At 44.0% G+C, this 21,991-nt stretch overlaps 1 protein-coding gene across 1 annotated transcript in view; it reads left to right on the forward strand.

The window, feature by feature from the left end:
* The window catches only part of SV2B (synaptic vesicle glycoprotein 2B), a 64,609-nt gene extending 58,796 nt beyond the window's left edge, over window positions 1–5,813 (forward strand). Inside the window, exon 13 of the mRNA XM_058811247.1 lies at window positions 798–5,813. Within this exon, the coding sequence (XP_058667230.1) occupies window positions 798–981 (184 nt within the window). The 3' untranslated portion in view covers window positions 982–5,813. The remainder of the gene's footprint in view (window positions 1–797) is intronic.
* The last annotated feature ends 16,178 nt before the right edge of the window (window positions 5,814–21,991 follow it).

Below are 21,991 nucleotides of genomic sequence, written 5' to 3' on the forward strand. Positions count from 1 at the left end.
GATCACGTGGACATATGGAAATTATGGGCTGATAAATCGAAGAATCAGAGAATCATGATATCACAGAATGGTTTGGGTGGGAAGGGACCTTAAAGATCAACTAGTTCTAAAATGAAAGAAGTACTCTGTCATTTCCATGGATGTGCATGGAGGTCTGGCCTTTCACACTGCATCCCCATCCTCTCATCATGCCTCATCACTGGGGCAGCCCTCCAATCCAAAACCTGGAGAAAACCATGTAGACAGAGTGATTTGGGACATGGGGAAGATCAAGAGACTTTGGGACAATGTTCTCTGGATTAAATATTTCCTCATATTATTATAAGCCCCTTTTTGCCTTTTTCAGACTCTTGGGGCAAGCCAGAAATGAAGGAGAGGGGCTGTACATTAAAAGTAGTGGACTTTTAGCTGCTGGGTGAAACAGAATTTAGAGGAGAACTATGGTCTCTGGTGACAATCCAGTCCAGGCAGCCCTTGGAAGAGCTTTGAGGAGATCTAGAGCAGATTTTGTCCTCCTGTCTTTGGGGAGGGCAGAGGCTGACAGAGTGGGCCATTCTAGAGCTAAGGAGAAGGTAGGATGAAAAGGAGAAATGAGTGCACACAGACATTCTTCCCATTCACACAGACACACAAAACAGCTGCATCTATTTATCTACTGATTTATTCCACCCAGTTTTACTTGCTAGAAGCATAGCCTGGGAAGCATAAGAGCATTCACAAAAATACCCATCCAAACCTTCTGTAGCTGTGCCAGAACCTGCCTCCCAACCATTGCTTTCTGCTTTTCCTCCCCACAGGGCAACAGCCTTTGGCATCCTCAATGGGCTTTGCAAGTTTGGTGCCATCCTGGGGAACTCCATCTTCTCCTCCTTCGTAGGGATAACCAAGGTGGTTCCCATCCTCCTGGCCTCCTCCGCCCTGGTTGGGGGTGGCCTGCTGGCTCTGCGCCTGCCAGAGACTCGAGAACAGGTCCTGATGTGAGCAACAGAGGCCGTGGGGGCTTGCGGGGGGTGGGGGCAGGTGTAGGAGAAGAACAAAAAAGATCCATGTCTGGAAAACCCAAAACGTTCATTCTGTGCTGTTCCGTCGGCACCTCAAAGCAAGGGGAAGAAGAACCAAGAACAACCCGCAGGGATTTAAACAAAACCATCGTTCCTGACCTTGTTACAGCCACGACTGGTGCATGCGGCCCCCACACACCCCTTGCAGAGCTTGGGAGCCCCCCCTGTCCCTGTCCATCCCCCTGCAAGGACACCAGAGGCAGACAGCAGCTCCGTGCCCGCGTGGAGGACAGACAGGAGGACAGACAGGAGGACAGACCCGACCCTCCTGCCCTGCCCAGCTGGGAGACCCTGCCCTGTCCAGCCATCCAGCTGTGCTCAGGCACACAGAGCATCCAGGCAGGGCAGGTAACACACCTGCTCCAGGTGAGCTCCAGCCATAGGGCTAACAGTGGCAGATGTGCCCACTGGCCCCAGCTGTTTTGATTTTGGGATTACCACTCCACCCTGGAAGAGTGAGAGTCCTGAATCCTCGAGGATGTGAGGGTGGGTGCTCAGCTGTCTCAGAAGACTCAGAACTTCAAAGCCCTTTACTGTCTTCACTTGGGCACAGGGAATTACTAGACACTTTCTTGCTGTGGAAGAGAAATATCTAAACAATTATATATATATACATATATGTGTGTATTTACACCTCCTTGCAAACTTACATACACCCATTGAAGTGATCAGCTATTAAAATTTAGGATTTCTAATTTCTGCACCCTTTAGAGGATTTTAAGAGTGGCACCAAAACCAAATCCCAGTAATTCAAGTTTATCAGGAGTCACGACCAACTCAGTGACACTTTGCTCTTTACATCAAGATACCAAATATTTAAATGTCTTAGTGGCTGGGAATATATATTTCTATAATGATTAAGAGGGTTTTTTCCTTACAGCTTTCACAGAGGAGAAATTGATATGATATTGGAGCATTCCACAAACCAAATGTGTACATATTATCCAGTGTAAATAGGGGATTTTTGCCTAATACCTAGAGAATGGTAACTGTGAATTTACCAGCATTTTAGCCATATTATTTGAAGAATATGATGCTTGATTTTCTAATATACTTGGGTCTCATTGAAACACTGTAAGCACAGTTACTTAAAGCCATTTAACTTGTTACCCAGGGAATGCACACAGCAAGCTTTCACTGTACAGAACATTAAATTCCCCATTAAGTGGCACAGTTTAGCTTGATATTCAGTGGAGAACATTTCTGAAATTTGTGTGCCCTTTTTATCATACCACTTAAGTCCTGTTGCACCTAGAGGCAAAGTGAGTTGTGTATTTTGGGGTGTGTTTTCCTGGGAAACCAGAAGGAAAAGCACCCTGCTCAATAACACACCAGTGCTCACAATGGATGAGATAACACTAATTATACCCTTTGCAACAAGCTCAGCAGCAGACCAGAATTGATCTGAAACCGCCACATAGTGCAGCTAATTTGTCAAACCAGGATATTCTGTGACACAAAAATTTTATTTTGTACTTTTTCTGGTGATCTTCTCATTTACCTTTTGTTGGATCTTTGTCGGATTTTGGTGGTTTTTTTTCGTTTTTTTGGCAATTTTTTTTTTTTTTTTTTGAAGAAAACCAAGCAAGGCTAGGCTGAGATCCTGCAGGAGTGATGTCTCACAGCCCTGCCTTTGGCTGCACAGGCACAGCCCCTTGCACTTAGCCCAGGCTGCAGCTGTGGGACTCAGCGTGGCACTGCTGAAGGACACAGCAGGCTCAGATCACAAGCAGCAAATCCTTGCCAATGAGGCAAAAGCCTCTAATGAGCATCACTTTTATCATTGTGTCAATCAGGGATAAACACTCGTGGATCAGCTAGGCTACAATGGGCTGCTTGAGAGTTTTGACCTTTATTCTGAAGTTTATGAAATTGATGAAATCACAGGCTGCTATAATAACTGAACTTATTATGCATAATTTCTTCATTTTATGGGTAGCTTAGGCTTTTTTTATTATTATTTATTTTATTTGTCTTCAAAACAGCAAGGTTCCTTCTCTAAGGTAGGAGTGAATGTAATTATGTCCTTCGGCAGCAGTTCATAGCTTCTGTTCAGAATCACAGCCCAGAATGTGGGTTTTTTTCTCTAAGAATATCTGGTCCTTTTGCATGATGAGAAACAGTTTAAATATGTATTTTAACACAAAAGGTCACCATGACCTTTAGGCTTCATCCATTTTGTTGGGCTGTGCTTGCCAATTGCCACATTGCAACTGGACAGAGGGGGAGAAATTTTGTTTCATTTTCTGGATTATTCATTTGTGCAGCTCTGAGAAACTAGAACCTATTTGTCTAAATATTTATTTTGCATAACATTCCTATTTACATGTCACCCAAAGCTCACAGCAAACCTGTTTTTGTTCTTCCTTGACATTTTGCAGTGGCATTAATGAAATCATTTATTTTGCAAAACGTCCCTGTTAATTTCCAGAGAAGGAAGAAATTGAAATCATGAGGAGATAGAAATGGCAAGGTAATATTAGGAAATATTATCCAATATTAGAAACCCTTCCTCCTTACAAAATGGCTCTTTCACAGGCTGCTAAACCTTACCCCACAGACCAGCTGGGACGAGGTGAAGAGTAATGGGATCTCATTGTCAGTGTCACCTGGAAATTCTTTGCACCCTAAAATCCATGGGTCAGTCACTTAAGTGCTAAAGGGATATTGGATGTGTTGGGACAAGGCTCCTACCCCTGGGAGTTTGTGACCAACAGGAGAGAGCAAACACACAGAGATAAAGGATTGTTGTCCTGAGATAAAGGACAACAGCGAGCAGAGAAGGAAGAAAGGAAAAGCTGAGGAGAGCTCCCATCACATAGCAGAGACACACCTAGGGTTGGACTGAATGGATTGCCATGGTTCTCAGCTGAAAGGCAGAGGGAATGTGTGGGACCCTGGAGATGGCTTGTCCTGGACAGTCCTGCTCCTTCAGGGACAGACAGATCCAGGGCAGCAGCTCCAGCTCAGGCATTGCATTTGTGACACCTGGGCTGGCATATCCCACCCAGTTCAGTGGGGACAGGCTCAGGCAATATTCCCAATGTGCTTATTTGCTGTCTTTGTCATGGTGTAAATCAGTGTAGGTGTCACACTGCTCTCTCCAGGGCAGAACAGCAGCTGGGTGCAGCTTCCTCTTCATGGGCTGGGGTTTGTTTTGGGCTCAGTTTCAGGCCTTGGCCATCTGCTAGGCTTAGCCTCAGTCATGGATCCTTGAGCCTCAGGCAAGGGAAGATTTCTCCTCAGGCACCTCCTCTGATGGCTCAGCTTAATTTCTGCCGTAAAACCAGCCTTGCCCCTGCTGTTCAAGGGCCAGCACATCTCCCTCAGTTCCCCTGCCCACATCTGTCACAGTGACTGTCTCTGTCTGGGATACACTGGACCATCCACACAGAAACCTGCTGACCACAGCTCCCCTGATGGTCTCCGCACAGCACCATCTCCATGGATTTGTGAACTTCACTGCAGCCGGGACACAGAGCAAGGACCAAGGCAGGGGGCTTGCCTTAAATCCCAAAGATCTCTTCTAGAGGATAGCTGGATCTCCTCATGCAGTGTGGCACAGCAGGACAGCCACTTAGCCAGGGACACTGTGGCGTGGGGAAGGTGAATTTAGGGAACCCAAACTGGCCTGCTGTGGCTTTGTGATTTCAGCTGGGAGAGATCCACCGCTGAATTTCTGAGCATGCAGACACTGCTTTTATAGGAACACCAAGCACTGTTGGTATTATTATTAAAGACCAGTGGTGTTACAATAAGAGTTCTGCCTCCTTGTGTTCCCTGTTGATTTACCAGGTTGTGGTATTGTGATTTATTTACTCCAGCTGTGGAGGACAGCTCCTGTTGCTGCCTTTGGCTCTGCTACATCCCAGAGGTGGTGGCTGCAGCTTGTGCTGGGTGGGGTGAGCCCCTCCTTGCCCATTACAACATCACTCTGAAATTCCTTGAAATGCTGTGGGACTCACAAATGGTGGTGTATGGGATCTTTTGGATTATGAGGAGGGTCAGTCTTGGAAAACCCACATCCAGTGGCAGAGGTTCTGCACTCTGGGAAGTGCTCAGGCATCCTGAAGTCCTTCAGTGATGCTGGAGGGGCGCTGAGGGATGCTCCCCAAGCCTGGGAGTGGTCCAGCCCCAAGGCTGCCTTCACACAAGGGCACAGAGCAGGACTGCATGGAGCTGAGCATCAGCTCATCTGCATCCATCTGCAGATTCCCAGGTCCCTTCCAGGTCCTGCTTTGAGACCTCCAACAGCAGAGTATTCTCTGATGCTCTTAAGGAGTCCTTTTATATTCCCTGCTCATGTCCTTTGACTTTCCAAAGGAGTCACAAAACCTGAGAGGGTATTTTTAGGTTTATTTGTAGATTTGAGCCCTATGTATTTTATTTTGCATTAAGTTTCTCCCTCAGTTTCTCACCCTTATATTAGCAAATGCTGCTTTTAGGAAGAATCAAGCCTGGGAACTCTGAAGGAAACAAAATAAATTAATTTCTTTGCTGTATGTGATGCTAGTGCTGTATAAATGTACACACACTGCAAGTTCCACTGTAAATAACACCTGGTGTCGTGCTTTAATGGAAAGTTTCATTTAGATGTTCTGTCAACTCTGTGTGTGAAATAGCCAATTCCAGTCCCTTGGTTCCTTTTCTTCATTTTAAACCTTCTTTTATTTTTTTTATTTGATCTGTGTCTGGTCGTCACTGGAAATTGCAGCTGTTCCAATGGATTTGTTTTTGTTCTCTCTGTCACATTAAAAGGCTGGAAGAAAAAGAATGGCTCTTGTAGTGTTTGTGTTTAATGAACATTTTGAGCCTTTTCACAAGGGCTCTACTGGGTAACTTTGTACCCTGACACTGTAGGGGCTTTCTTTGATGTTTGCTACTTGTTCATCCTCCTCCTTTCATACAATCCCAACTCAATTAAGTCTGCCTTCTATCACAATCCTTTCGCACCATGCACTACCAAACACAGGACACGAGAAAATCTTTACCCTGAGACATTTTCTGATAGGAGGAAGCACAAAATATCTTCAAATGCTATGCAAGACCAAAAAGCCAAACTCTGCTTTGTGACAGGAATGCCTCCCCAAAGAAGAAGGAATGCTTTTGAGGCTTGGCACACCCTTTGACCACAGTAAATTCCCTTCTCAGATGCATTTCTGGGGATGTGAGCTCTTTCTTTCTATTTGCAGCTCTTTGTATACATCTGACTGTCCAGGCCATGCTCTCAGAGCAATGATACAGACAGCAGCAACTGCACAGGGAAAGAGCTCATGGCACAAGAAGTGGAGGCTGGCTGCCAGACTATGGGCTTATGCAAGAGTTTCTTTATGTAAAACATTAAATGCAGCAATCTCACTTGTCCTAGGCCCACTGAAGGGTTTTGATTTGAGTCAGCTCTGGCTTGGTGTTAAGAAATTTAAGTGCTGAAAAGTTGTTGGGTAAGTCAGGGATTCGTCCTCTCATCACATCCACTGCAACATGCTAAAGGTAATATTAAAATGAGAAATAAAGAGCCCGAGAGATGGGAAATGTAATAAAGAAACCATGAAGGTATTTCCATCATCAGGGGATGGAACCAGAATTTTCCTTCAGCTTGGGTTCAGCTGGGTCCCATTGGACCTGTCTGGGCTGGGGTTTCACTGGGTGATTCAGAGCCAGCAGCAGAATGGGGTTGGTAAGGGCTGGCATCAGGTGGGAATCACTAAGGACTGCTCTCAGGTAGGAACAGGTAAGGACTGGTCTCAGGTGGGAATCAGTAAGGGCTGGTCTCAGGTGGGAATCAGTAAGGACTGGTCTCAGGTGGGAATCAGTAAGGACTGGTCTCAGGTGGGAATCAGTAAGGACTGGTCTCAGGTGGGAATCAGTAAGGACTGGTCTCAGGTGGGAATCAGCAAGGGCTGGTCTCAGATGGGAATCAGCAAGGGCTGGTCTCAGATGGGAATCAGCAAGGGCTGGTCTCAGGTGGGAGCTGCCAGCTGTGAATTTTGCAATGCTCCTGTCCAGCTGCAGAGTTCAGAGCTATGGAGTCAACCCCCCCTAAGCCCTTCTGTGTGTTCCGCCTGAAGGAAAACCTGCATCAGCAAACACCATCAGAAAGGATTTTCTACAAAGTGAGTTCTTAGATAAAGGTCAGAGATTTGCACTGAAAGCCTTGCAGGTGTTTTTTGAGTTGTTCTTACTCCAGGCTGGTTGACATTCTGCATAAGGCTGAAGTCTCAGTAAGCAGAAAAATCCCATATTTGAGTGTTCAGAGAGGGTTGCTGACAAAAACAGTGCAGAAAAACCCCTGACTAATTTTAAAGTAGGGCACAGGGAATTTAAAAGCAGGATTACATGACACATCTGCCTGAGATCACATAGGATGGGCTGGTTGGTAGGAAAACCTTTGCAAATCTGTGTTCCTGCTTTTCCACATTGATGTTCCTGCCCTGACCATCATCATGTGGATTTTCTGGCACAGACTCTCATTGCTACTAAGAAATGACCCAGATTCCCTGGATGTGCAGGTTCATCCAAGCTGTCACAGAAGGTTACCTGGTGGAGGAAGAAGGCTGGGGATGATGGCATTCCTAGCAGCCACAAAATAAATCCAGAAATAGGTCTGAGTGATGATTCTGAATGGTGAAGTGATTTCATATTAGAAATGTGATTTGAGTCAGGTTATGGTAAGATGGCAAATCAGTGCTCCTGTATCTCAGATCCTAATTTGGGGACTTTAAAAATAGAGACCAAACTTGGCAATCTGAGTTCACATTTGTTGAACATACAAGGGAAGGGCAAAACTTGGCCAGGTCCTTGTGGAAGGGAAATGGAGTCTTGTTTTTGCCAGCTTGGGGCAGCAATTGCTGGAAACTGAGCAGCCTGCCAATGCACAAACCATGGAATGATTTTGAGTCTGATACTGAGTGAGTCTGTCCTTATCAGACAAGTCTGGTGTTTGTTTTTTTTGGGGTTTTTTTTTTTTTTTTTTTTTTTTTTTTTGGTTTTGGTTTTGGTTTTGTTTTTGTTTTTGTGAGGAGGTGACTATAAACCAGAAAAAATCCTATTAAAATATTTTTTTACCATTCTCAGTGAGCAAGGAGAATTAGCTGCAGAACCTTCAGCTACCATGGCCAATGCAAACAGTTAGGGGGATTATATACAATTTTTAACATTTTAAGTGTACAGACTTATTACTGCACTAACCCACATAGTACTATTTGAAAATAACAAAAGTCAAATTTAAATTTATTGTTACTTCTTTTTTCACCTACAAAAATATGTGTGCATATATACATATGCATATATGTATGTTTATATACATATATGTGCATACGCATATATGCACACGTATGCACTTATATGTAAAACTAAATTATTGCACTTGACCTTACTGATGATGCCCGAGCTTTTTGGGGGATTGGAAGACCAGGAGATGGCAGCAGTTGCCCACGACGTTGCCTGGTCTCTGCTCACCAGTGACTGCTGGAGGCTGTGCCCAGGACCCCCATCAGACAGACAAGGTGCTGCCATCAGACACAGCTCAGCGAAATCAGGGAAAAGGAGGTAACAGAAAAAAGCAGTGACTCAAAAGTTTAGGGAACAAACAGCTCTGACTAATGCCAAGGCTCTTGGAACGCAAGTTTTGCAAAGCTGAAGCAAAGCAAATGTAATTATGGGGGAGAAAATAAGGATTTCTGCTTCAGTGGGCTGGTGCAATGGTTTTCAAGCTTTCTCAGCCTGCACATCCTGAGTGTTCTCCAGGGGAGATGTAGATTCCTTGTAGTAATGTGGAGAGACTGCAGGTAGAGGAGAAAAGCTGTGGACAGGGCTGCAGCAGTGGTGCCTCCTGGGGCAGCCTGCTGAGATGCTGCAGGGATGGGCTTTGTGCACAAGGTCTCCAGCCCAGCTGATCATGACAAGGTGTCACCAACATTGTCTCGTAAGTTCCTCCTTCTCCAGAAGGCAGAATTTTCTGCAGTTAAAATTTGGGCTATGAAAAGGAGAATTCTCGCCACAGAGGGGTTTGGTGAACCCCTCCCACATCTCTGTGTGAGGAATGTAAGGCAGGGGACAACACAGGTATTTCTAAGTGCTTTGCTTATCACCTCAAAAAACAGCCGGAGGCCACAAGCCCTTGATGCTTTCCCTATATGGATGACTCAGATCAGAATTCTGATCCTGCTGGGAATTAACCAAGTAAAATCAACATTGCAGTTGTCCTGCCCACAGCCTCCAGAACCCACAGAGCCCCACCTGAGGCTTGTGATCCTCTTAAGCAGGGCTTTACCCCAGCCTTAGGAGCTCACTCCCACCACATCTGGATACAGCTGAGGTCCACCATTTTGTGTGGATTTTGTGTTGATGTTTTCCCTCTGAGAACCACAAGTTTAGAATTCCCTGCAAAGTTTTTCCTTCTCTATAGAAAATAAACAAAAGAGCTACTCATTAAATACCAGCAGAGCTAATAGCAAGGAAACCAAAACCAGATCTCAAGTGGCTTCACTCCTTGATTTTGTTACCCTGGCACAGCAAAGGCACACTCCAGGGAGTTTGTGACTTCCCAGGGCTGCAGGCTGTCCAGCAGTGGAGCCATGGCCAGCACAGGAGCAGGATCCACTCCTGTCCTGGGGTTTCAGAAGAAGTTTGTAAGATTTCTCCAGAGGAAGTCCTTTCTCCCTTTCTTAGCCTTGAAATCGCCTGCTTCAGAATGGGAAAAGAATATTGTGCTCAGCCCTTCAAAACGCATCTTAGAATGATAAACTCAGCTCTTTCATCCTTTCCTATTTAGGATAAGGGCTTTGAAATCTTCCCAGGAACCCTGTTCCTTCCCTTCGACCCCTGAACAACAAACTGCTCTGAAGGAACCAGCCTCGTACTGAGCCCTTAGGCCTATAAATATTTCAGAACAACTATTTACAGCCCTCTTTTGACCCTATCCAAAGAGGCCATAAGGAGTTCTGAGCAGCCCTGGCTTGGCACAGCTGTGGGACCCTGCTAAGTTACTCTGTCCCCTTTTGCATCCCACCTGGAAGAGGACAGGAATAGTGTCACCTTTGTGTGGTCTCTGGGACAGATCTCTTGCTCTGTGTGGGATGACCCTGACTTTATGGGCTTGAGAGACCTTCTCAGACAGATTTTCTGAGGTTTTGGGTTTGAGTGCCATTATTATCCCATGTCCTTGCTGACATTTATATCTGGTATTGCAGAATGCCCTTCCTCCAGGTCACTTAAAGCAGCTTTTCCTTGTAAATGCTACACATTTGCTCCCAAATAACCATTTTCCCTGTCTCCTCAGGTCAAGGTTCAGTATAAAACTTGTGGGAAGAAAATCTTGTTAAAGAGAAAAAAAGAGGTAGCCCTGGGTGAAGGCCACATCAACCACAGAAGAGTTCAAGGCTGAAGTTAAGTGTATCCCTAAATCATGAACATGATTATTGCAACATTCCAGTGTCCACTGGGGAGGAAATATTGCCTTGATAGGCTTTAGAGACAGGATTTCATAAAGAAGAGGAAATCTAGATGGGAAAACTAAGCAGGGGAATGTTAAAATCCAACCCAAAAAATGCGCCAAATTCAAACCCAAACCCTTTTCTGACCATTATCTCATGATAACAGGGGTACCTCCCACAAGAGTAGGTTGTTTAAAGCCCCATCCAGTCCTGTCCCAGTACCACACTGGTCAGGGTGCAAAGGACTCAGCCCAGGTCTCTGCTGTGTGTGCAAGCCCCAGGCTCGTGGAGGGGTGGATGGCAAGTTCTCTGAATGAAAATTGGGGTGGTGGTGTGGCTCACTGAAAAGCTGTCAGCTCCTTCTCGCTTTAGGAGGAGAAGACTTCCTGAACTAGATCTCTGAGGTGTCTCACAGCACAGAAAAATCTGGGGAAATCACCTTCTGTCTCCTTTTCTCTCTGGGCTTTCTTTTTTCTCTTCAGGTGTGACTTCCCCAGGCACCCTCCCTTGCTTGATGCAGTTGGAATCTGGTGACATGATGCAAATGAAATGCTGATTTTTAAGCAAGATTATGTGTCACAGACATATTTTATGAAAAAATCCTTTCGTTAGGATGTTTTCTCCTGAGAAGCTGAGAGGCCTCAGGAACAAAACATGAACAATGATTATCTGCTGCTGTGGAATGCAACAGGTGCATCTGTGCTTGGTCTCATGTTGTTGTTCGTAATTAATGCCCAATCACAGCCCAGCTGGCTTGGACTCTAGTCAGTCAATATTTTATTATCCTTCCATTCTATTTTTAGCTAGCCCTCTGATGAAATCCTTTCTCTATTCTTTTAGTAAATTTTAATATATAATTTTATTTTAATATAATATATATATAATAAAACAATAAATCAGCCTTCTGAAACGCAGAGTCAAGATTCTCATTGCTTCCTTTGTTGGGGTTGCCTGCAAATTCAACAATTATGTAAATCCAATGTGTTCAGCCACTGTAGTCCTGGGAATTCCCTTATCAGCAACATAATCATTGGGAATGAGTTCCCCCAGTCTGTGAGATAATGGCAGGGGTGAGTGAGGGCTGAGCATTACTCAGCCAGGGCTTCCTCCTGCATGACAAGGAATGAGCACGAGGTGAAATATTTGTCCCACAGACATTTGCAGTGCAGTGACCCTGCTCTCAATAGGCTCTTGAATAACTGCACAAGGCACTAAACCAGTGTGGAGGACAATCTCCATCTTTCTGTTTGCACCTAGGGATCCTGGTCTAGTTTGATGTCTGCCCTTGTGCTCATTAAGGAATAAAGCACTAAAATTTTCTGTCCTGAACTACTCAGTGGTCATAGCCCTGAGCTATTATTTCTTGTGTTCCCCTTTGACTCTGTAACAAGAATGTGTTGTGTGGCATCACATTTATGAGTAAAGTCCTTGGATGGTGGCCTGATTAATTTGGTTTCAAAATGGGACATGGGGGATAATGCTGCCTGCTTATTTTATGACCTTGCTACCTTCTTACTACCAATCTTTGCAAGCACAACTCACAATTGACTACTTTGTTTTCCTCTGGGCATGATTTAGCTTTATTTATTGATGTTGTTATTACTATTCGTAAAAGAAATTATCTAGGTAACCTGCCTGGTGGACTTCCAAGCATTTGGTAATGACTTCTGCAAATCATGAACATGTACCTTCAAAACTGAAGACATAAGCAAAAGCAGGGCAAGGGGATGATGAGCTTTAAAGAATAGGTGTCCTTTCAAGCCAAAGATTAATTCCAGATTGAAATTATCAGACAGTAAATAACGCACCTGAGTCTTCATCAATAAGAAGCAAATTTACCCTGTTGCAAATACACTAATCACTAGCCTAGCAACTCACATTATTAGCTGAGAATAATTATTCTCTCCAAGGAAAGTATAGACTTTCAAAGGAGATAACATCTTAAATCACAGCGAATTTTAATTTAAATTCAAAGTGTAGGAATGCACACAATACCCCATCTCTCTCTTATCCATCCAGGATGGTGTCATTACAGTGTTTTAAAGACAGCCCCAATCATTGGCCTAAATACCTGCAGCCTAACACTTTGCAATTTCATTTTCTCCTTGTCAGACAGTGTAATTGATATTTGTACTGGAGGTAACAAAACAGAAATGTGAAGGTGATGGTAACTGTGCCATTGCTGTCTCTTGAACTGCTGAGAGGTGTGGAGGGCTGGGTGTCAGTGAGGAACTGGTGCCTTTGTCCATGGTCACAAAACCATTCCCCTGGCCTAAGGTCCCTGCTTGGACTGGGATGGGTGTGAGGTCACTTGGCACAACACCTTGTTTGGAAGCCAATTCCTGCAAAGAACCAAGTTCATTGATTCCAGCAAGACCCCAGCTTGCTGCAGGACGGGACTGGGGATGAGCAGAGTCAGCCCCTGGGAGGTGGCAGGAGATGGAGCTCTGCAGTGCATCTGCAGGGACAGATGGAGGGAGCTGAAATGTTCACTGCTGATTTTTGCTGCCTGACTTTCGTGATTCATGCAGTGTTGAGGACTGACAGCTCCCTCATACAGCCACATCCAGAGATGTGACCAGTTCTGATCCCCTTGTTCCCAACTTGAGGACAGGGTAATGGGATCTGTTTCATGGGCTTTTTGCTGAGAGTGACTTCTCAGGTGAATTACAGCGATTTTTCTGCCTGTGTGGGAGTTTGTTTTCTCCTCCAAATGTCTTGGGTTCAGTCAGAGCACTTCTTCTGTAGAAGATAGCTCAGAAGTGTCAAACTATGATGAGGGCCAGGTAATTGCAAAACTTTTCTCTGAAGAAGGCTCACAGACTCCTGTCTTTCCAGGTGCCACAGCAACCTTTTCCTTGGCCATCACAGCTGCCCAAATGCCCAAATCTTCTCCACTGATTTCTAATTCTTTTCATGTTTTGCTTTCAACATTGTGCAACACAAAGCACAACAGAGCTGATGGGTTGGGGAGATGTAAATGCCCTGCAGAAGTAACCCTGAGTCTGAAACCTTTAAAAAGCAGGACCTTTGGGTTGAAATTGCTCATCAGGTAAACAAAAGAAAAGAAATCCCCATCCCAACACCCTTCAAATGTGAATAAATTCTGGAGAGCATCTTCCGGGGTGACGGATAATTGTATCTGTGCCGCCTCCAAAGCAGCTCAAATCAGCCCAGTGACATTTGTCACAAGTGGAGGCAGTTATTAATAGGCTGCATACTTATAAAACTTCTTTACAATGCAAATTGCTCCTTACTGCCTTTATCCCAGCTTTGGGGATGTTTTATCCATGTATTCCTGACTTCTGACTCCTGAGTCGAATCTAAATATCCTTAAAGGAAAAAGGAGCCAAAGCCCAGTTGACTCCAAAGCTTTGGACAGCACCAGGAGTTCTGCAGATGTGTCCAGGCGGGATGGAGGACACTGGTCCAGCAGGAATAAAAGGCTGTGATGCTTCCCTTCCAAGTAAAAAGCCTACCAGAATAAATCCCAGAATACAGCCAATTTACTTGTTCACCACTGGAGCTGCTTGTACCCATCCACTTGGCAACACTGATTGAATAAGAAGTTTAATTTATTTGGATTTCAGAGATGCTTTGGCAAACATAGAGTGGGGATCACCCTGTCTCCTTTCCAGCATTACATGAAATGTGTATTTTTAGCGTTTGAGCTCAGAACTAATTTTTCAGGAATTTCACAGTTTAAGCCTCTCGTTTTGGAAAATAATCAGTGAAACATTAGGAAAGGCTGAAGGTAATGGGGATGGGGCCAGCTGTGAGGCCTTGCTGATGTCCCATGTTGATTGCTGTTTTTATCCTCAGTGTCAGGAAGAAAAACAGGAGCAAGAAAATACAATGCAACCTCCAAGCAGAATATGTAAATATAAATCATCATATAATAGTAGCAGTGACCCAGGGGCAAGCAGCTGCTAGAGAGGAGAGGCTTTCAGACTCTCAGATGAGATTTAAAATCAAAGTCCTGTGCTCTTCTTGTCAATACGGGATTAATGAAATGAACAGGCACAATGTGCATACTATGGGAAGATATCATAAAATTAAGTACTGAAATCCTGGCTGTAATTTTGTGTTACTGAGTTACTCTAAGAACTGAATCCTTTCTTCTTTGAAAATGTGTCCCCATACTGAAATAATACCCCTATATTTATACAATTATGAACTTAGTGCAATGTGTATATTATATAAACAGTAGCTCTTGGGGTCGGATATGATTTAGAAATGCAGATTACTGTTATTATTAATAATTATGACCAGGACCAGCTGGGGTTTATAACTCAGGACATACTAGCCATGGCAGTCTATTACTAATGTATGTGTCCTGATCATTATCTTATAAAACAGCCAATCAAAGTGCTATACTGTGTATAGGAAATCATCCCCTCTGCACTGCTAAGTGAGCTAAACACATAGATACCATTAGTCCTCCATTATATACTCTTCCAAGTACAATTAAGTGCAGACAGGGTCTAAAACTGGGGCCTGTTGTTTTTCCCCTGTGCATCATGTAGGTGGAGTTGGTTTATTACACCCATTTCAGTTCTTGTTTTTTAAGAAAAGAAAAAAAAGCTAAATGGTCCCATTAAAACCTCATAGAGGAAATTTATTCATCCTACTGAAATATTTTTGGGCTCTTCCGAAACCAGTAATCAGCATCTGAAGACAGTCATCTGCCTTGCTAATGGACCACAGTTACATGTGTAATTGATTAATTAAGGAATGAAAATCACTGCTGAGACTAAGGGAGACATCCACTTCAGCAGGCATCGAAGTGAAATAGCAGCTCCTCCTGGGCAAAGCAATGAGATTGTTTCAGGTATTTTTGTCCATTTTAAACCGCTCTATCTTCTCTGTACAGGTTGTTGTTTGGTATCCCAGACTTTTCTGTGGGGGTAAGAAAGAGGGAAAACAAGAAACACTCCAGCCCTCCTTTTCCAGCTGGCAGAAGGAGCAGAGTGTGGTTGGGTCGGAGCATGTGTGTGTTTATCCCCGTGCAGTCACTCACTGGCTTTGTGTGCATGAGCAATCACGTACGTGGAAAAAGGCAGTGGAGGGAACTCAAACAAACCAGCTCTTTGGCAAGCTCTGGGTGAGCAGGGTGGCATCTGCTGCTCTTCACAAGCTGTGTTGTCGTCATTTCCCTCCTGTGGAGGTTGTGCCTCCTGTCTCACCACTCATCTCACCAGTTTGGAGCTCCACCGATGCTTTGCAGCAACGCTCTTTGCAGGGTCCTGGCTGGGGAGGGGTTTCACACACAGGCAGAGCCAAATATAAACATCTCAGCAGATATTGTGAACAAGGGGAATGGTGCAGAGTCACCTCTGCTGAGCTCACGGTGAGTGTACTGCTAGGCAGAGGAGCTGCGCTCCAATGGAGCTCTTTCAAGGCATAAATTCCTTCAAGAGCAGGAAAAAGTGGCACCTGAGGGGTTCTGCCTGCAGACAGCATGGCTGGAGCTGAGGTCTTGCTTCTTCCATTTAATATCTGACCTGAGAGATTCCTTGCACTTTGAAAGAACTTCGGGATGCTTCTGGTTGACATTATTTAAAGAAATCCTTTCTAGAGATATTCTTTAGAGATACTGATCCTTTAGAGATCAGTACCAGGGGCTGCATCTCAGAGTAAATAAATGAGAGGCTTGAATACTTCCCATCACTAAATCTATTGTTTTTCTGTGGCTCTCATTGCCTTAGTTTGATCTTCACAGGGCTCCAGGCAGATCCAAAGATCAGCCAGATTTTATAGCGGGTTAGAAAGAACCAAAGTGTTGAAATTTGACGAAAAACCCTAAACCTATTTTTAGATAAACATCTTGAGCCCTCTAATAGCTGAACTTTTGGCAGTTCAGCCAAGCAGCCCAACCAAAGCCAGCTTTTAATAGTCAGAGACTGAGCTGTTTAGCTTGCTCTCTTCATCTGCCCATTAGACACCTCCCATTAGGCATTGCCACTCCAGTTGTGCACTGGTCCTCAAACTCTTGGAGAGCAGATGGCTCAGACAGATTTTCTGTAGAGCAGAGTCAGGCAGTTTCAGTGCCTTTGTGTTCTTGATGGTGTAGGTACAGCTTTGGACTCCTCAATCCCTGTTCTCTGGCATAAATAACCACTGCACACCCTCCAAGGGGGCTGTTCCTGCTGGTGTTGATGTGCACATGCACTGCTTGTGTTAGTGATGAGTTATCTCAGTTGGTCATGAAAAGTCAGGAACATAACTGAGGCGCTGAATGGTTTCCACTCAAATAATTTTATTAGATGATGAATCTCCAAGTGTTGGAAATTGTAGGTAGGCAGCTACAAGCAAACATCCCTAAGTTACCTTCAGGTTTTGTAACATGAGTTTAGGTTTTAGGCAGCTAAAATGAAGCATATGGAAATTTTCTGGCTTTTATGGCAGCTGGGAGTGATTGCTAACCTCAATATTTTAAAAGCAGCATTTCTGTGCATTTATTCCTCAGAGTTTATGTCACATTTGGAGAACAAAATGAACCTTCTCCTCTCAGCTTCCTTGAACTTTTGCTTGTGAGTGGCAAAGACCTGAAGCTGGGTACATTTCCTTAACTGCACCTTAAAGCATTTGCCTCTAACTGCTATAAAAAGCTATAATGAGCAGCCTTTTGGAGGTCACTTAGGCCTGCATTGCTATCCAGTGCCAAATAATGATTTGGCAGAGCACTACACAACTGGGCTGAATTTTAAGTATGGCATTAACTGTGTTTAACTCTGCTTGATGTCAGTGAGGCTTACAATGAGTTTTAAATGTTTCACTGAACAAGGATGGATTCAAGCAGGTGCTTATCACAAAAAGCATCACAAAAGCACCTGAGTGATTCAGGACCTAAGAGAGATGAATGGGGAGAGCTACAGAGCAGCTGGTGTCCCTGCCTTCCCAGCAGTGCAATTTCCATCCAGGGAGCAGGTGAAAATGGAAGGGAAAGAGAAAAACTATTTTAAATTAAACAAGGGAGAAAAATATGTGTTAGTTCACTGTGGGTATGTTTGGAGTGATGTGTTGACTCCATCTGACAGACTCCTGGGTATGGATATGTCCTTTCTTTGTGAGGGCACTCTGTCTGATGGTTAGGAATGATGGCCAAATGGAAGGATCATCAGGACAAGTGCAATCTTATTCACAGTCCATAAAACAGCAGGAGAGAAGCTCCTGGTCTTATTTATGTCAGCTTTGAGACCAAGCCAGAAAACCTGTTATTATGGAACAGCTTTGTATGCGTGTGCATGTACATTGTGTGTCTGTGTATGCAAAACCTGTCATTGTCAGACACAATAATGGCATTTTACTGGACAGAAATGGAACTTTCCTTGTCTTTATGGGTTTTGATTATGAGAGGAACTGAGAGACCTGCTGACCCCTCAGCTTCACTGACTTATGATTGAAGCTTATTTTGTTGTAGATTTTGTTTTCTTACACATTCAGATGATAACATGGTTCAGAAGGGAGAGCATGAGTGACATCCAGAATTCCTCAGTTTTCTTAAGGTTTATGTTGTCTGTTGTCTGATCTCTCTCAAACAATTTAATTTCCATCATGGATTTCTACTTTATTTATAAAATAAATATTTCTGTACCTACTTAAGAGGCCCCATATTACTACAGACTGGTTTGGGTTGGAGGGGACATTCTGAGATTATCTAGGCCATAGGCAGGGACATCCAGCCTAACTTTGACCAATTCCAAAGGTCAGGCAGCCACAGCTTCTCTGAGCAACCTGTTCCCATATTGCACATCAGGCAATTTTGTGGTTTTCCTGTGTCTCCCGGACTATAACAGTAGCTCTGTATTGAACTCTCACTTTGCCTTTATCTAGATGGAAATCTGTTTTGCACACACACACACACCACTCAGTTCATGTTTTCATCTCTTGGGAATATTTAGTCTTCTTATGAAACCCAACCCAACACAAAGAAATCAATTAATTCCGATGGTGAAGACAATGATCCTGCAGAAGGAAAACAGATGAGCAGCGGATGTTTACTCTAATGGATGATGAAAAGCTAAAGTGTTTTAAACACTGATTTATCACCACTGAGACCAAGAATGGGATTTAGAGAGAAGAAGAACTGCAGCTCCTCATTTTGCTGGCACCTCCATTTTCCAGGTTGGAGGCAAAGTTCTGTCCCAGCTGGATAACAGGGACAGCGCCTGTGAGGCACAGCAGGTATCCTGAGGGGTAGGGTGGCTATTGAAAGCCAGGGCCACATTCTACCCTGATCCAGGGAGAAGAAAGGTGGCAAGAAAATGCTCATGACTGCAGAATAAATCAAGAGAAAACAGAATGGAGGATAAGAGAACATTGAAGTGATAGCAGTGAACAGGACAGGACATCTGCAGTCCTGATTTGCAGAGGGTAACGATGGCAAGCTCTCAGTTCCTCCTCATGCAATTCAGATCTGCTAGGATTGAAGCAGTCTGTAGTATCCTTGGAGCTGTTCCAGCTGTCAGAGACCAGCCTGGTGGCATCTCACATGTGTTTGATCCAATGTAGAATTGTCTGAGTTTCAGGAAAAAGGGAGGGTGACTCCTAGGCTGAACTTGAGGGAAGAGCTTGGTGTTAGCACAGATACAGCTGCTGCAGCTTCCCCTGGTAAACTGCACTTTTAGGAGCCTGTCTCCTTCCTCCTCCTCTGCAGTGGTAAATGCAGAGGCTTTCTGGCATCACTCTGTCTCTGTACAGGGTTATAAAAGTGCAGTTAAACACTGGACCATTTTACAGCCCTGACCATCCCAGCTACAATGAAATAGATTAACAACGCTCCTTGTGGATCATTTCCAATGCAGGACATTCTATTACTCTTCCAACCTTCATTTAAGCTCCAAAAAGAACAGAGAACAGTCTGCTTTGTGGCCCTGACTCTGCTCAGTGGATTTAGGGGAGAGATCCACACAAACCTGAGCTCCACAAAGGAACCTGACAAAAGAAGCAGGGACACAGATTACAAGGTTGATGGCTTCAATCACCATTTGATTTGCTGCTGCCAGAGAAATTATGCTGTTGTATATAAGTATTTGTATGTTGATGATAACCATCAAAGGCAGAGAGTATATGAAATAATTAAATTGGTAATTACTTACTGCAGTAAAATGCAGTGAAATGCCCCATTCCCCTCTAAGAACTTTCTCCCTTCCCTGTACCTTGCTCACCATCTTGCAAGCACAGGAAATTAGCATGCATCATCAGAGACCACAGTCACTGCTGCTGCACCAAAATCAGCTAAATTTGGCTGGTTTACCTCACTGGAGGCTCAGGTCACCTCTCCCATTTGTCCCAAACCAGGCAGGGTTTCTGTATGCATTCTGAATCAACATCTGCCCTCTGAAGTGCACTCAGTGCCTGCAAACTGAGCTCCTGAAGAGGTACATTCATCTGACAAACATAATATTTAGTGTCTGCTAAGATAGAGGCTCACTAGAACAGACCATCCACTTAAGCAGAGAAAATATAAGAGATTGTGTTCAATGTACTGTACACAGGAGTCCCTTTTTCAGCATATACCCTATTAAATTAACTGGAAATGAGTGTTCATCAGTCTCTAAGGGAAAGAGCCTGAAGCCTTTTCTTTTCTCTTCGCATCAGACATTCATCAGGCCTTTGATCTTACTGCTCACGACTACGTTGGCTTACAGAAAAGGTCAGGAAACGGCTCTGCAAATACAAGTAGGTTTTCCAAGGGCTAAATCCCTTAGTTCATAGGTGGGAATTTTTCAATAACATAATGGTCAAATGCAGCAGGTCAGTTGTGTTCTTTTTATTCAGTCAGGGTGTTGAGATTGTATGGAGATTACAAATTCCCCATTGCCTCTCTCCAGAAGCAGGATGAATTCAGAGTCAGGGTGAAGTTACATTAGTTTTGCATGCTTAAAATCTTCAGGTCTTTCTACTTACTCCAGGCATCCTCTTCAAGAAAATTCATGCTGATGACTGTCAAATATTCTTCCAGGTTTTGGCAAACAGTTAAGTATTTGGGAAAAATAGCTGGCCTCACCTATTCTGAATGATTCTTTTTACTTCTGGTGGAGCATGAATATCTTCCCTGCTTTGGTAAGGAGGTTAGAGATACATCTAAAATCACTTGCTCTCACTCAATCTGCTTAAATGCATGGAGATAAAGCACAGGTTTGTTTTTGTTTGAGTGTCTCATTTAGTGATTCTTGTTATATAATAATAACTACAGGGAACAAAACAGATGGTTTTTGTCATAAAACTCTGCTCTGAGACAGATGAATCAGGTGAATCTCGCACAATTCCTTGCTGAATTGGGTGGCAGAGTCCCTCTGTAGAAAGCAGCCCAACTTCCACTTTTCTTGTCTGATTTTATTTCCAAAATACACTAAAACAAACTCCTGAACTGAGGCTCTGGAGAGAAGTTTAAAGCCTCACTTGCAATCTGCCCATCCCCACTTGGGGAGGGAGAGCCATCGTGCAGCTCCCTGACAGATGACATCTCCTGCAGTTATGGCTCCATAAAGGGGCCCTTCTTGTGCTTTGTGAAGCTTTTCCAAGTGATAAATGGTGTTTTCCTGTCTCTCCATATCCATCAAAACCTCTTCATGAATTTGATTGCACTCTGAAAGTGCACCCTTGCCATAGAAATGAATTAATATCAAGGGGAAAAGTCAGTTTTCTGCTAATTCACATCATTTTTTTCATTTGTCACATTATCTCCTCAGCTTTAAAATCCCTAATGCTCTGGGTATAAGCTACTGATTAATGACACAAACTTTCTCTGCACTTGTGTAAAGCTTGAAAAATGCAGGGGGAAATCAGCCCATCCTCAGATCTTCTCTGCCCTGCCCTCGAGTCTCTGTGGTGACCTGCTCCAGCAGATGCATTTGGTGGGATGTCACGGGTAAATTAACAAGTCTCAGTGATTTCAAGTGAAAAGCTGTCAGGAGGCTGAAGGAGGGGCACTGCATTGTCAACTCTTCCTTCAGAGTGAGGATGATCTAGCCCAGTTTTCCTTAGAGAACACAATCCTGGTGGTGCAGCACAGGGAGGGAAGGTTGTTGAAGGTTGACTCTTGAGCTGAAGGTTTGCTGTAAAGACCTTGAAATAATGGAAGCCTTGGCTGGAGATGCAAATCCTCTGGTAAATGCATATTTGCATGAGCTTTTGCAATGGCTTTTTTATCTCACTAACTTCTTGCATGCAGAAATCTGACCAAATGTTTGCAGAAATCAAATCCAAAGGAATGCAAGCACCAAAATGAACACTTCTTCCAAGGGAAGGGAGCAGAATTTCCCAGACCTCATCCAGGACCAATGTGTAAAATCATCTGTAACAGCCCAGGTTTCTGCTGCTTCTTCATATTTAATGTAGTCAGAACAACATCCAGATTTTGAGCCACTACAGGCCACCTTATTGCAGGGCCCTACTGCTTTTAGAGGAAAACTGAAAGCAGAGATACTTGGTCCCCTTATCAGATGCCTCGTTCTAAACAGCCCTGTCTTGCTTAACTGCTGTAAATTA

The sequence above is a fragment of the Ammospiza caudacuta genome, chromosome 10, assembly GCF_027887145.1.
Source record: "Ammospiza caudacuta isolate bAmmCau1 chromosome 10, bAmmCau1.pri, whole genome shotgun sequence".
NCBI lineage: Eukaryota > Metazoa > Chordata > Aves > Passeriformes > Passerellidae > Ammospiza > Ammospiza caudacuta.